This window comes from Spermophilus citellus (assembly GCF_964194105.1).
Source record: "Spermophilus citellus genome assembly, chromosome: 6".
In the NCBI taxonomy this organism is placed as follows: domain Eukaryota; kingdom Metazoa; phylum Chordata; class Mammalia; order Rodentia; family Sciuridae; genus Spermophilus; species Spermophilus citellus.
The window spans coordinates 112,318,649-112,335,342 of NC_138187.1; the positions used below are offsets into that span (position 1 = coordinate 112,318,649).

General features: G+C 41.1%; 1 protein-coding gene across 2 annotated transcripts in view; it reads left to right on the plus strand.

Moving 5' to 3' along the window:
* The first annotated feature begins 3,791 nt into the window (after positions 1-3,791).
* Positions 3,792-16,694, plus strand: part of LBR (lamin B receptor) — a 28,822-nt gene continuing 15,919 nt past the window's right edge. Inside the window, exons 1-6 of one of the 2 annotated variants that reach the window (XM_081300196.1) lie at positions 3,792-4,011; positions 7,975-8,153; positions 9,856-10,095; positions 12,863-12,946; positions 13,352-13,544; positions 14,785-14,981. In XM_081300196.1, the coding sequence (XP_081156322.1) occupies positions 7,989-8,153; positions 9,856-10,095; positions 12,863-12,946; positions 13,352-13,544; positions 14,785-14,981 (879 nt within the window). In that variant the 5' untranslated portion in view covers positions 3,792-4,011; positions 7,975-7,988. The remainder of the gene's footprint in view (positions 4,012-7,974; positions 8,154-9,855; positions 10,096-12,862; positions 12,947-13,351; positions 13,545-14,784; positions 14,982-16,694) is intronic. The other variant, XM_081300195.1, reaches the window with a different exon arrangement.

Genomic DNA, 16,694 nt, shown 5'->3' on the forward strand with positions numbered 1-16,694 from the left:
GGTTGAAGGTCCCAGATAGGAAACAGTGAAGGAAAGATCATTACTATCACCCTCACCTTTCTCTGCCGTGAACTCTCCAACTCAAGCCTGCTTATATCAGAATCCTCTGGAGGGCTCAGTAAAATTCAGATGGCTCTCCCCACCCACCAACAGGGGCTTCAGGTTTAGTAGGTCAGGAAAGGGCCAGGAAAATCTGCATTTGAAATGGGCTACCGGGTGCTGCTGACCTACTGAGTGGGGACCACACCTGGAGAAGCCCTGCACTTTGCAAATTGGTTTGAGAGGCAGTGTGGTACATTTGGTTGTAGGCGCTGAAACCAGACCACCTTGAGGAAGTCTCCCTGTCCCTCCTAAGTTTCCTCAACTATAAAATATACCTACCTCAGACAGCTGTTGTGAGGTGCAATCAGTTGCAATACAGGAAGCACTTGGAGCAGCAGCTTGTGGAGGGAAGAAGTGCATAAATGTTAGTTATTATTAGCAACATTACACAGATCCTGCTCCTTCATTTCTTTCTCCAATTACTATGGCATTAAGGTACCCATACCATAATCAAATTTTAAGTTTCTCCATCGAAGTCAAAGATAGAGGTATCTATCCATTCAAATGCTTTCTAATTTATGTATGAATGAATTGATAAATAAAAAGTTTTAAACAACTAAATATTAAGAAAAAGTGTGTGGGGAGAAGTAAGTGTTGCCTATTGCACTTATGTAGATGTTTGAAATAAAAATTTTTAACATGACCCTTGAGCTGGATGTTATAAACATATGTTAACCAGAGCTCTATTTCTTTTTTTAGTTGTCAATGGATCTTTTTATTTATTTCATGCGGTGCTGATAATCAAACCCTCTGCTTCACACAAGCTAGGCAAGCGCTCTACCACTGAGCTACGACCCGCGCCCCAGAGCTTTATTTCTATGTGAATAGAAACCATTCCTAATAAAGAACACCCGTAGAAATGTTTTATTTCTACGGGTGTTCTTTATTAGGTAGAAGTATCCTAAAAGTCATCTAATAGTCATCTATTAGTAGGTCAGGAATGGGCCAGGAATATCTGCATTTGAAATGGGCTACCGGGTGCTGCTGACCTGCTGAGTGGAGACCACACCTGGAGAAGCCCTGCACTTTGCAAATTGGTTTGAGAGGCAATGTGGTACATTTTATTTCTACTATTAGATGACTTTTAGGGTATTTCTACGTTATAAATGAAGGCCTTCTTCTTTTTCTAGCATATAGAAGTTTGTTTCTAGCATATAGAAGTCCCAAATGAATCCAAGTGGACTTCATGATGGGTGAAATTTTACCTAGAGCTATTCCCTGAAAGAGACGCTTCAATCTTGAGAGCCCAGATTCTTTGGGGATCAGGGTCAAATCATTGCCCCATGGAACACATTCCACTTGGGGCTTCTATGTTTCATCTATTAAGGTTTCCTGGCCCCATGTGTGTCTTTTGACTGGTTTTTAGTGGCAGTGCTGAGGGGTATGCTTCTCCCCCATTTCTCACTTATCACATAACTGGGGCAGTAATGCCAAGAAGGATATTTGAGTGACTTTTACTTTATAGATTCTGAAAATTCACAGCTTACTAATTGTGGTTGACAAGCATCTTTCTGAGAACTGTTACCTGAACATTCTCCATTTCCAAACCTAAGCAATTTTTAGTAGTCTTTGTGTGTGGTTTTGGGGAATGAACCAAGGAAGGGGTGCTTTATCACTGAGCTACATCCCCAGTCCTTTTAATTTTTTTAAAAAAATATTTTTGCAGGATCTTGCTAGATTGCTAAGGCTGGCCTCAAATTTGCAATCCTCCTGCCTCAGCCATCCAAATCACTGGAGTTCCAAAAGTGTACCACCATGCCTGGCTTTTTGTATTTTTAGAAAAGAAGAAGAGAAAAATACAACAGTTCATTTATTTGAGAAAGTAGTCTAGATATTTATCTAATTTTTCACAGTTGGCTTTAGTCCACTAACTAGAAATAAATAATAATTACTTCTTAGTTTCACTGATGTCAAAATCAGTTCTATTTAAAAAAAAGGCTTTAGTAGATAATTTATAAGGTGTAATGTTAACTGACTTCAGTAATTTACAATCTTTTAACCTTATTTTTAATGATAAGACTTTATAAACTTAATGTTCAAAATGAAGTTTCTTTAAATACGTCTTCTTTTATTCATAAATGGAAATGATCCAGGAAACATGTGCCTTAGGGGAAATCCCATGAAATCTTTTTTTTCTGGGTAGAACATATGAGAAAAGCACTGGTTGGCTATTAGGAATAACATCTATCTAAGGTCCCATAGCACTTTTGTTATTTATTGCAAAACTCTTTGAGTAGAGTTTTGCAATATTTTACACTAAGAGTTTAGGCAACCTTAGGGGTTTGTCAAAATCCACAAAGGTTTTCTGACTTTGAAGTGCAGTGTACATTTCTGTAGCTCAGATTTTCATCGAGGGCAAATTCAATGACAATGATGACAATTGTGTCAGATCTAGTTCTCAGGAAGGGCTCTGATGAAATCATTCACAGTGGATGTGAAGGAAGGAGAAAGCTCAATGGCATTCTCTTTTTCTTCAGCAGTAAGCCTGGGGTTTTGTAGTTGTAACTGAGAACATGAGAGCTCTCTGTATTTTAAAGGATAGTGCTTCCAAAACAGAAATCCACTTACTAATATTTAGTAAGGGATGTTAAGAAATACTTTGATTAAAACCACACTGCAAAACAGGGAACTTCAATGAACTTTTCTGAACTCTCGACCTCAAAGGAAGGAAACCAACTAACCAATAACGATAAGCTGTAGGGGAGGGAAAGGATCCATAACAGATTCTGAGTCAACAGTGTCACGACTCAGCGTCTTGAGGGTCAATTAAAACGAGGCTCGTGGGTTGCAGGTCAAGCGGCATTCCATTGTAAAAGGTGGGAACTTCCTGTTCCATGCCCGAGTTTTTGAGAATTTCTACCAGATCTCAGCAGAACTCCCCTTAAAAACAGTGCCCTAGAGAGGCGTGGTGGCGAACGCCTATAATCTCAGTGACTCGGTGGGTAAAGCAGAAGGATCGTAAAGTTCGAGGCCAGTCTCAGCAATTCAGTGAGCCTCAGGAACTTAGCGAGATCCAGTTGCAAAAAAAAAAAAAAAAAAAAAGCCTGGAGATGTAGCGCATTAGCACAGTGCCCTGGGTTCAACCCCCAGTTAGCAAACAAAGCAAAGCAAAGCCCTCCCTGAGAGTCCTGCGAGTTGTCAGGAGGAACGGTCGGTGGGACATAGTTCATCACCCTTCCCTTCCACCACTGGCCCAGACAGCTTCGGCTCAGGTCTGTTTCTAGCCAGGCGCAGGGAGTACCAAGACAAAAGAGCCCCTCGTGGCCTTCGGAGCCAAGCTCGGTCCAGAGGCTTCTGCGCGGTGAGAACACACGGTATTTTGGAGAGAAGCACCGTGCAGCTCGGATCTTTAGTTACCGCTATGCCAACATTCTACTTAGATTTTCTGTGTGTGTGTGTGTGTGTGTGCGTGTGTGTGTTTCTTTCGCGATGCCATCTCGCACTCCAAACCCTCTAGTGCGCATCGCCAGGAGGTTGTGCTGAGCGCCAAGAGGGAAAAGGGTGGAGAGTGCTTTGGATCCGTGGGTTGCGCGGGCGCCTGGGCGGCGGAGATAAGGCAGGGTAAACAGGCCTCGAGGCGCACAGGCGCGGACCCGCCCGCAGACCCGCCCGCGGACCCGCCCCAGACATACACCACCTACCCAGCCTCGCCGCGGGGCGGGGCGAGGAGGACGCGCCACGGCGCGCCGCCAATCGACAGTGCCAGGAGGATTCAAAAGGCCGAGGGGCCAATGTGAGCCCTGGATGGTCTCGCTGGGGGCGGGGCGGGGCGGGGGAGGCGCGCGGCCGGCTCGGGACTGCGGGGCGCGAGAGCGCGGCCCGGCAGCGTCGCGCGCGCGGAACCGCCTCCGGGTGGCTGCTGGGCGACTCTCCCGGAGCGGTTCGTGTTCCCGCCGGGTCCCGGCGCAGGTGAGTACCCCGACCCGCGCCCCACTCCCAGCTTCTCGCTGCCCGCGGTGCGGCTTCGGAGGGGTAGCGGGGTAAGACCCCCGGCGGGTCCGGGTTCCTGGGCACTGGGCCTGGATCGGCAGCCTCGTCCTCCTTCCTCGCCTCTTGGCTTCCTCCTTGTCTGACGGTCTGACGGTCTGTTGGTCTATTGGGACGACGGCTGGTTAGGCTGCAGCAGCGCCGGGCCGCGCCGGGCCAGGCCGGGCCAGGCCGGGCCAGACAGCTGGCTGCGGAAATGGTGCCGCGGGTTTTAAATTGCGGACGTTTCCCTCCATGTTGGACGCGCGCTTTGGTGTGACACGGTGTTGGCGGGGAGGGCTGGTGGGACCCTTTGTCCCGCCCCGACGCGTCCGGCGTCTGGTCCTAGGGAGCGCCTCGAGACAGATAAGCGGGTGCTTGGCGCTCGTGCCCCTCGGGAGGCAGGAATGGCGCGGCGGCCCAGTAGGACCGGGAAGTTGGGTGCACAAGTTAGCTCTGAGTGGGGCGGGTTGTCACTGGCTTGGACAGTTGTGAACAGGACAATTTGATGACTTAAGGCGAGTTATAGGGCTTCACTTGAAAAACGTTGAATTCTGTCACCCGGACAGTCTGAAAAACAGACATTTAGGCAGATTGGCATGCTCCTGCTAAAGCACGATCCTGCTTTTTCACATTTTTAAGGCTTTAAAAATGTTCTTTTCATAGTGACAACCGACTTCGCACTTCCAGTGGCTTAAGGGGCACTTAGTAAGCACTTGATTGTAGAGGGCCTTGTTTCAGGAGCTTCACCAAGGAGATTAGGAGGTCTGAAGAGGAGTCACAGTGCCTGGCCATTTTGGGGCAAGGACAAAGTAGTTAGGCAGGACCACTATGTGAACGACTCAGTGGTTCAGCCTGCAGCCAGTGTGCTCACTCACCTGCTGCGTGAGGCACTGCCCCTGGGCAAAGCCAGAGTTTTCAGACTTCTTTGGACTTTGCACATTAACGCGTGTATGTCTGTAGTTACACACTGTACAGAGAAGAGCAGTGGGACCCCCTGGGTATCAAGTCCGGTTTAAGTTTAGTTTTGACCGTTGTCTGGGGGGGAGGGGAAAGAATGAGTAGGAGGGAATAGTGAGTTGCCTTTGCGTATTACTTAGGGAAGATTGCATTACTAAAGAGAAGGTGGCATTTCTGTGGCATGGTTTAGCAGGGGCGTACAGCAAGGCCATGGGTTCCTGTTTGCATTTTACCTACTAAGCCTTTAGTGGGCTCAGATATTGAAGGAGCGCTAACAAACTTCCTTTGAACTTCTTTTTCTCTGCTGCAGTTAGATTGATTTGAAAAAGTGAAGGAAAGATGACCAGAGACCCTTGTATCACTCATCAGTAGAGAATAGCAGCAGGGAATGTCATCTTGATAAATAGTAACACACTGGAACTGAAATATGTGAGGATTCTAGTGCCAATTGACACCGAAGTTAGCCAGCATCTGTCTTAAAGAGAAAAGCCTGAGGGTCAGTATGTCTGGTCTTTGAAGATTGCAGACACTGTGTTCGGTAAACAATCTTTGCAAATGCATTTGGTTGAAACCCTTGGAGGCCTATCTGTGTATCTTGACTTTGTTAGGTGAGAGCTTAATGACACATATATATGCATAATGACCCATAGTGTCTTGGATCTTTTGTATCCTATTCTGGTTATTTCACTCTTGCAGGAGATTATATTAAGATATGATTTCATCATAGCACCGCATTTGGCATTTGGGTGTGGATCTTATGCAAAGTGTGGATGCCTATAATGTTTCTGTCTTTAACTTTTGGAAATTGATAGAAAAGAAACAATCTCCTAAGGATCCTGCTGGCTTCTTTTGTTTGTTTTCCCCACCACAATAAGAAAGACCACTGTCAAGCCTCAGTTTTCAATTAAGTCTTTTTTTTTTTTTTTGGTAGTACCGGGATAAACCTAGAGCCTTGTGCATGCTAAACACAAGCTGTCCTACTGAGCTACATTCTCAGCCCTGTTAAGTCTCTGTTTTGTTTTAAATTAAGCTTAGAGACTCAAAAGATACCCACTAGATGTCCTAATTGAACTAAAAATATATATCTCATTGATAACAGAAAAACCTTTTTGGCATTGACCTATCTATATTCAGAATTGCACAGATGTTGTTAATATGGTATATACTAGGTACAATGGAAAAATGACAATGAATGAAATTTTCAAAAGGGGCAGAAAGAATCTGTTCAAGTGTCTTTTTAAAATGCAGTCAGGTAGTCCCAAAGTCTTGAAAGTCCTGTTTCAAAAGTTTATAAAGTGTTGCTTGACGCGTACTTGTCCTTTTTCAACTTGGTTGACCAATGTAGGAGAACTACTACTAATAAAGGAGGTTTGACAGAGTGTGGTGGAGAGGGGCACAAGAGAAGAAGGAAGGAGGGCACATTTCCTTCCTCTTTTTTTTTTTTTTTTGTACTTGGAGGCTCTGAGCTCAGTGTTGAAATTGGCAAAGCTGCTGTTATCACCTTCCCTTTTTGTGCCCCTCCTCCTCTGCACAGGTGCCTCCCCCTTCCCAAGTGCCTTTTAGGTGACTCCTCAGCCAGAGCTGACTTCATTCCTAAAGCTTCTGGGTTCTTCTCCCCCCTGTAAGCCCAAACCTATTTATTATCTCAGTGATGCTATCTCAGGTATTAGGAAGAAAGCAGTCTCTTTAATGTGCCAATTGACTGACATCCTCTAATCACCAGATAAGTACTTGCATTTTCTTTCATATACCAATTTAGAGACAGTCTATCTAAACTGGTGAAGCTTGTTAAGTTTTTTCTCACATGATTAACAATGAAGAAATGTACTTAGGAAAGATTTCTTTTTCTCAAAAGAGGTAGGTAATGCAACTTTCTGTTGCTGTTACTGTTGGGTAACAGCTCTTGTTAGAAGTCGGTGAATAATGTATATTTATGTGCTTGGATGATATATTGAGAATTGCTTAGTTGGTGACACGCAGAGGGAGAGAACACATTTCTCTTGCTATCTTCTTTTGGTGGTAGAGATGGGTCAGAAGCACTGGTCTTGTCATTGGAATTGTGAATCTGCTGGTCAAGGGATGGAGAAACATCACTATCTAGGAGCTGGAAGCTCCCAACCCCCAAGTGATATTTCAAAAAGAGGGGCAAAAAACGGCAATTCTTGAAGGTTGTGGTTTCTTGAAATGTAAATGAGATTTCATGTATGGTGTTTTGATGTAGTGGGAAAGAATGTTCTCACTGGGATTGATGTCTACTGTAGTCTGAAGAGAGAGGAACTTGGATGAAGCCCAGGTCCATGCTGGTCTAGGTAGATGATTGATGTGCAGTTACTTGAGATGCTTTTGGTCTTCAGTTCTAAGATTTGAACTTTATGAAATAAACCCCAAATTTACTCTCCATTGTAGATTTGGAATTATTTTTCCGTCTGATGAGTAAGGTAATTTATTAAAAATGTAATTAAATGTATTCTTTAAACCTTTGAAAGATAATGCAGACCTACAAATCAGAAAATGTTTCCTTTGTAAGATCATGCCCTAATTTTTGATGACTGTAGGTGGATAGCATTTTGCATAGTAAAACTGTTTGGTGCCTGTTATGTGTTGTCATTATTAATCCTTAGTGTCAGTTACATGTATTACAATGGTCAAGTCATCCTTTAAGTAGTGATTCCAAATGAGATACAATGAAACTGAAAGAACAGCTTCTATGTTGTCCTGCCATTTCACTCACATTTTTGTGCCCCAGGACAAAACAGTTATCTGTAAACTTCAGTTTTCTCATCTTTAAGGAGTTGTTATACTCTCTCCTTTGGAGGCCTTCTTGGCCCTAAAATCTTGACAAGCTAACAATTCTGGAAAGTTGTATTTTAGTGATCTACCTATGAAAAAAGACAAGTATAAGCATATCTATTGACTCAGTTTTTTTTTTTCTTTAAAATTGTTTAGACTAATTTTAGAAAATGCCAAGTAGGAAATTTGCCGATGGTGAAGTGGTAAGAGGTCGGTGGCCTGGGAGTTCACTTTATTATGAAGTAGAAATTCTGAGCCATGATGGCAAATCCCAGCTTTACACCGTCAAATACAAAGATGGAACTGAACTTGAATTGAAAGAGAGTGATATCAAGGTAAGAGCTCCTTTGGTTTGCCAGGAAGTGGGAATAACCATAGGTATGGTTTCTAAGTTCAGGGTAGCCTACCTGACTGTTGGGAGGTACGTGATCAAACTCCTGCTTTGGGTCACATATTGTTTTTGGCCCTGGGAATGTATGAATGAGGCACAGGGCCTGGTTTCCAAGAAGCTGTAGGCTCCTGGGGAAGACATATCTTTACCTAGACTGTCTCTGGGTTTGATCCATTCTGAGGCTGGAGTTTTCCATGGGTGGTGTGAGTGTAGAAGGGTAGGGAAGGGCCCTAGGTTTCATGGGAGGCTTTCTGAGACTGACACCCAAGCTGTGTGCTAAGAACAATGTAAAAAACTCAGGTAATGTGGAGATGGCTTCTGCAGAAAGGGCTGCATCCAAAGGCTTGGCGGGTGGTAGGATTTGCATGTGCCCAAGTGCCAGAAGGATGTGGCATTTGGGGGACAGAAGAGGGGTAGCAGGAGCCAGACTGGAGGAATTTTTAATATTCCATTCCAGGGGTTTGGACTTCATCCTAAACACTGAGGATGTCATCAGGAAAGTGACATTAATTAGATTTGAAACCGGTCTATGGCTTTTCCACCTATCTAGTGAGGACTCTGGCTTTAAAATAAATGAGCCATTGAGTATAAATATTTATATTAGATGCCATAAAACTGGATTACTAGGGGGAAAAAAAGATTACAAAGTTTTTATTAGAGTCCATAGACATGAAATGACTTTGTCAGAATGCTATAAAAATATCTATACTTCTAGTCTGTTTTGGTACTTGTTGCAGATCAGTGACAAATAGTTTGGACCAATGGCCTGTGGACCACACTTTGTTGCACTAGTAAATATTTTAGGCTTAATAGGCCATGCAGTTTCTGCAGCTCCAGGCAGTATGGAAGGAAAAGGAAGTAGCTGTGTCCTAATAACACTTTATTTATGGACACCAAAATTTGAATTTCAGATAATTTTTATACCAGGAAATTTTCTTTTTGATTTTGTTTGCAGTCATTTTAAGAGATGTAAAAACCATTCTTGGAGCTCAAGAGCTACACACACCAAAAAAAATGAGTGGTTTGTATTTGGCCTAAGGCCTAGCTTGCAGTCCCTTGCACTAGATCCCTAGGAGCAATGGAAGGGTGATTTGGAGTAGGTTAGTACAGGGTAAAACTGTGCCAAGCAATCCAAACTTGTATTTTGTCCTCAAGATCTACTTGTGTGTTTTAGAGGGATTAGTTTTTTTGGTTGAATACAATTTCTTTTGTCTTATCCTATTTTTAATCAATGTCATTTATAACCTATTTCCCCTTATTTATTTATTTGGTAATGCTGGGGATTGAACCCAAGGCCTTATGCATGTAAGGCAAGCACTCTACCAACTGAGCTCTATCCCCAGCCCTATAACCTATTTTTGAATATGTTATTGAGAATATATGCAGCTAATTGGGCAAATATTTGCATTTCGTGGAAATACCTTCAAAGAACAGTTAAGGATGAAGAGGCTGCATTTGTCTCATAAGAACTGGATTATTATTGCAGCATGTTTCTTGGTCCCATCCCACTGATTCTCAGATCCTGAGATCTCCCATGGTGGCTATAGAGTTAGTGGTAGCCTTTAATGGGCTTTGTTGTCCTCTTCTGGTTTGACTGTCTCTATTATGATTTGTGGTAAGATTTTTGCTGCCTTCTTCCCCTCTAGCCTTTAACATCCTTTAAGCAAAGGAAAAGTGGCTCAACTTCCAGTTCTCCCTCCAGACGCCGTGGGAGCCGGGGGAGCCGAGGGAGCCGAGGCAGCCGAGGCAGTAGGTCAAGATCACGCTCCAGATCCCCTGGTCGAACACCTAAGAATTCCCGAAGATCCGCCTCTGCTTCCCACCAGCCTGACATTAAGGAAACAAGGAGGGAAATTTTGGAAGTAAAATTGACTCCACTCATATTGGTACTTGTGTTTGTACTTACACATTATGTCATTGGTCCAAAATCTTGTCTCTTCCCTTTATGTAAATGTTTACTCAAATTATTTGTAGTTAATGACATTAAAATATTAGACATCAAATCTAAGGTGATGACTGTGGAAGGTTATATAGAAAACAAGTGTTTGACATAGAAAATATGGTTCTTTCAAATATTTAAAAAAGAATGTTATTGGGTTGTAAGAAGAGTTATTTGATATTATGGTCTTTATTTATTTAAATATTTTTTTAGCTGTAGATGGACACAACACATATCTATTTATTTATTTATTTATGTGGTGCTGAGGATCGAACTCATGGCCTCATGCATGCAAGGCAAGTGCTCTACCACTGAGCCACAACCCTAGCCCCCAATATTATGGTCTTTACAAAAGTAATGTTTAAATTTGAAATGGATATAGTTTTAATACTTTTTTTTGGTACCATGGATTGAACTCATAGGTGCTTAACTACTGAGCCACATCTCCAGCCCTTTTTAAAATTTTTTATTTGAGACAGGGTTTCACTAAGTTGCTTAGGGCCTCACTAAGTTGCTTATAGCCTTGCTAAATTGCTGAAGCTGGTTTTGAACTTGCAGTCTTCCTGCCTCAGCCTCCTGAGTTGCTGGGATTACAGGTGTGCACCACCATGCCTGGCCAAAACTCAATACATGTTTACTAGTTCATGTATGAAATGATGAGACAAAACCATGTTATAGAGGCATCTTCTTCCTCTCTCGGCATCATTATATTTGACCACTTTTCCTATTCAGAGATGATCATTTCAATGGAATGACTTTCAGAGTGTGTTTTTGGAAATATCAGGGTGTGTTGAGCCTGTAGACTTTGTACAACGAATATTTTAATTGATAGACCAAGTAGAAAATATTTTAAGAGTTACAGTAAAATTTATCTTATATTCCATTCACTTAATATTACCTCTTTTCTGTATAAGATGCACATACTTTTAATAATGTTAAAGAACTAGACTATTTCCATACTGTTTTTTAGTCAGATTTTTAAAATTTTAAAGTACTGGTAGTAACTCTTTGGTGTTATTTTCCCACAACTTTTTGTTTGTATGATAAGTGTGGATATACCATAAATAATACAGGTGCAATGTAATTTTTAAGGTCAGTTTCCTTTTTTTTTTTTTGGTATCAGGGAATTGAACCCAGGGATCCTTAACCAGTGAGCCATCTCCCCAGGGTTTTCTTTTTAATACTTTTTTTAAAAAATAACTTTATTTATTTATTATTTTTTTATGTGGTGCTGAGAATCAAACCCAGTGCCTCACACATGCTAGGCAAGCGCTCTACCACTGAGCCACAATGCCAGTCCCCACCCCCCACATTGTTTTCTGTTACACTTTCGTTATTAATATTTAGGGACTTACACTTTTGCTGTGTACTTTTCTAGTCCAGTGACATAAGAGCATACCTACCAGTAGAGCTCCTCATCAGGAGAGCCCTGGTCTACTGTGTGTAGTAGCCCTGGTCTACTGTATGTAGCTCAGCAGTAATTGCCTCATTGTATCCAGTATTCCATCTCCATGAATCTTTTCGTTTAACTAAGAGAAGTAATTTGCAGTCAACAGAATTCAGAGCTGACTAGTGGTGTTACAGTATTATGTTTGTGGTTACTTTAGATTATATGTTGGATTTTTGAAAAACTGGAAAATTGAGAGTAGCTTTTAAGTGATTTTATTTGCTAAGTGGCTTAGTGGCACTTTAGTAAACTTAAGTATGTAGTGAATGTTATCATTGCTCAGGAAGAACTTGGTATTGTATTAAGACTGTACTTTGCCAACTGTTCTCCCCAAAGATACACTTGGATTTTTTGGGGGGTTGGGGATTTATTAGTATAAAGGAGCAGAGTCACAGATTTCAGCTGCACATTGCCTGAAAAATCTTTTGTAAACTAAATCACATCCCCTGTTCAGTCTGATAAAAAATTTAAGAAGCTGAATTGAGAAAAGGGATGTGTAGAAAGGGGAAATTTAAGGTTAAGTAAATACTAATAGTAACATCCAGAAAATAGTCAGTTTGTAGATTACTAGTAATAGTCTATGTATACCTACTGTTTTTAAATTTTCCATTATTGGCTATTTTGGGACAATGAATATATTTTTCTTCATTTTTAAAACTATCTTTATTTATGTTTATTTTTTTTATGTGGTGCTGAGGACTGAACCCAGCCTCACACATGAGAGGAACGCACTCTACCACTGAGCCACAACTCCAGCCCCTTTTCTTAAAAATTTTTTTTAGTTGTAGATGGACACAAGACCTTTATTTTATTTTTTAAATTTTTATGTGGTGCCAGGGATCAAACCCAGTGCCCTCATGCATGCTAGGCAAGCAGCGCTCTACCACTGAGCCACAACCCCAGCCCCTTTTTTCATTATTTTAAACTGACCTACTATGGAACTAATTTTCCAATTTTTCCTTTTATCTGCCCCTCACAACAGATATTAGAGTATCTGACAATGAAATTATAACTTACAGTCAAATTACATTTGAAGGTGAAAGATCTATGTACAGTTTTATTCCTTAAGGTCCAATCTTTTGAAAGTCTTCTAAACAATTTATTTTCCCTCTTCCTTTTTAATAAAAGGAGGCTGAAATTCTCTAGGATTAGAAATAAGCCTTTGACTTATTTTATTGCTTGGTTTTTTAGCAGTAATTTGTTGGTTACCGTCATGTTTCTTTTAAATCCCAGTTCTTTTGATTAAAATGTTTTATATTCAATATAGAAGCCATTTGGAAACAGCATCAGCATATACAATGGGGAGCCTGAACACATTGAAAGGAATGATATACCTCGTAAAAACACACAGGTATGAAAATGTTCTCCTTCATACCGGGTAATATTTTTTTCTTTGTTCAAGTGACATTCCCTCCAGAAGCACATTGGAAATCATAATATTTTATACTCTTATTCTACAGTTCCTAAAATTAAGAATGAATATATTTTATTTTATTTTTTTTAAATATTTTTTTAGTTTTTGGTGGACACAATATCTTTATTTATTTATTTTCATGTGGTGCTGAGGATTGAACCCAGTGCCTCATGCATGCTAGGCGAGTGCTCTACCGTTGAGCCACAACCCCAGCCCCAAGAATGAATATATTTTAACAAATTTATTGAATGTAGCTGTATTGAAATGTTAAATTAGTTAATGTAGTAGAATTTTTGATCATTATTCACTATAGATATTTAATACTACTTATTTTTTAATTAGGAAAGATTCATTTTGTCACAAGATGGTAGCTATATATCAACAGAATATAGTCTTCGTCCAAGAAGAGAAGAGATCAAATTAAAAGAAATAGATTCTAAGGAAGAAAAAGTTGTTACTAAAGGACCCACATCACCAAGAACCTTTGAAGTGACCACCCCACAGAAGAAGGACTTGGAGTTTGGAGGAGTACCTGGTAGGCATCAGTACTGGGCTTCAGGAGGGCAGCCGGTGAGTGAGTGGTAGTTGCTGTGAGGTGCTCTGGAAAGACTTCTCTCTGAAGAATTCTGCAGGTGGGAGAATGAGCAAGGTGGCAGGACTGGGCAAGAGCCTTCCAGAGGACAGCAAGTGCAAAGGCCTGAGCTAGGAGCAGGGGAAAATGGAGTAGAAAGGATGTTGGAGTGGTTGTATTGAAACTTTCAGCAGTCTGTCCATTGATAGGTTTTGAGCAAAGAAATATAGTGCTGTTTCAAAGAAGTGATAAAGGAAGTTTGACCTGAGAGCTATGTATAGGAAAGGTGATGATCGATTAGGAACAGAGAGCTCCTGATACTCAGACCTGAGATGGCAGGGCTTGACTTTGGCAGGAGCAGTGGGAACAAGCTGCAGGCATGAAATGGGGTCATGGTTCTACTCTACCTGCTAGACAGGTTCAATATGAGGGTCAGAGATTTAAAGTGTGCAGAGCCTTGAGATCATTAAATAGATGGAACCGATGACATTTTATGAGCTAGTAGAAGAAAATACTTCTTGGCTAAATTGTTTAAAATCCTGCATGATGCAATTGCTTTATATTTTGTAAGTTATAACCCTTGGCCAACTGGTCTCTTAGAGATCGTGTCCAGCCATCACTTAATATCTGTGGGCACATTTCATGAATGTATGAATTTAACAGTATTTTAGTTGTTTCAAATTTAGGGATATAAAGTCTTTTTGTTAAGATTAGACTGAATATTTTCAGATGTTCTGATCTTAAGTTTGCTAGTGTTTCATTTTTCTTGCTCTTAGAGTCCCTGGAGGTTAAACATTTTAGAGGTTAATTTCTGAGGTGGGATTTAGCTTTGTACTCTTCTTGTTACTCTAATGTCAGTGGTTGCTTGCCTATTGGAGGTGACAGGGAGAGATTAGGATTTACTGATGGTATGTTAGGAATTGATTTCAGACCATAAAGAAGCCCAAATGATTTTTTCTTTATGAGTGGGGTGGGTACTGGGGATCGAACCCAGAGGCACTCTAGCACTGAACTACATCCCCAGCCCTATTTCTTTTTTATTTTGAGACAGGAGCTCACTAAATTGCCTGGGCTGTCCTCGAACATTTGGTCCTCCTGCCCCAGCCTCCTGAGTCACTGGGATTTCAGGCATGTGCCATGGTGATTATTAAATAAATAAACTGGATTGAAATTTGAACCTTTAATGTTCACTAATTATTTGCAGGTGTGACCCTCATCATGCTTGGCCTGCCTGTCTTCCTCTTCCTGTTGCTGTTGATGTGTAAACAGAAAGATCCCAGTCTTCTGAAATTCCCCCCTCCTTTGCCAAATTTGTACGACTTATGGGAAACCAGAGTATGTGGAATCTACCTACTATGGTTTTTTGTTCAAGCTCTGTTCTCCTTGTTGCCAATTGGGAAGGTAAGTTTTTGCTGGTAAAGCATAATATGATGAGATTTTTGCATACCTTTCTTTTATGTTTTCTAGACAATTTATACTAGTTTTAAGCTGTTGTTGGACATAGTCACCAAAACTTCCTTAGTTACTCCTGTGCTCTAGAATACTTGCTTATTAAATGGAGCTTTAAAAATCTGATTGAAATTTCCTGTGTAACTTTCCAAACCAAATAAAAAGAACAAGCTATTTTTCAAATTAGCCTGACTCTTGGTGGAGGGAGCTCAGAAAACAGTATTACCCTCAGTACTTGTCATTCCAGGTGTGGCTTTTTAATTGTTAGGCAGCTAAGCTCAATGGACTTTCTCTCTCTTTTACTTTTTAAAAAAATAGGATGAGTTTTTAATTTTTATCCCTTTCAGAAGCTCACTGTCAAGAACATTTTATGTACTTTTCAAACTCATGTAATATCCTTTAAATTTGTTCCCATTCTCTTCTTTCAGTAGAGTACTTGACTTAAATATATTTAAAGGAACATGAGATTCCCTAAGCAATAAATAATTTATTTAAGGATCTTATTCTTAGGGCTCTGCAAGTTTGCCAGCTGTAAACCAAAGGATCAGTTCTGTTAGGGGTGGTGAGTGCCAGTGCTGGGCTAGAGCTGCAGACTGAATGCTGTGGGCTCAGCTGTGCCAATGAACCTTGAATAAGACTCTGCAGTCAAACTCAGATTAATTTAGGGAATGGCTAGTTTGAACTAGATGATGATTTATTAAGAAAAGCAGTTTCAGTGGATAAAATTATGTATCCATCCACACACACACCCTCCCACACACTGACCAAAGTGACTAAAAAGTACGAGTGTGTGTGTGTGTGTGTGTGTGTGTGTGTGTGTGTGTTTTCACAGGCTAAGGCCTGACAATATTTACCAAACACCTTTAATAGATAAGGATCATTTGACATTATCAGGTGGGGTTTGCTAATCCTATGATCTCAAGACAGTTTATGTGTTTCTGCTCTTGGATTCCTTTTGATAGCCAATGAAAGGCTACAGGCGGGCTGGGGATGTGGCTCAAGTGGTAGCACGCTCGCCTGGCATGCGTGCGGCCCGGGTTCAATCCTCAGCACCACATATAAACAAAGATGTTGTGTCCGCCAAAAACTAAAAAATAAATATTAAAAATTCTCTCTCTCTTTAAAAAAAAAAAGGCTACAGGCACATGATACTGTATTAGCATTTTACATTTTAAAAGAGCCACTACATTTCTGAGTAGTTACTTTGGGGAGTACATTGTGGCTGTCCCTGGGCAAGTGGACGTTTCACTCATCTAGTTCAAGTCCTGTATTTCATGAGTACTTTGTGGGAATCACTGTTCTGCGTGCTGTGAGTAATGCCAGGTAAAAAGATGAGAATGTTCCAGTCCGTGGAGCATGCTCACAGTTGCTTATTAGAGATAAAAGAATCACATGGAGTTATTAACTGGATGAGCATGTATGTATGTGTAACAGACAACTCTTTTGAGTTATACAGGCATAATACCAAATAGCACACTGGACATAGTAGACAAATAAGTAGAGCAGAGCCTAATTGCAAGGACCTTGCAAATGTGAGACAGTCAGTTGTACTCTGTTTTGTGAGTGGTGGGGCTTAAGCAATTGAAGATTCTTGAGGTAGGAACTCATCAGATGTAAAGGTTTTTTTTTTTTTTTTTTGGTGCTGGGGATTGAACCCAGGACTTT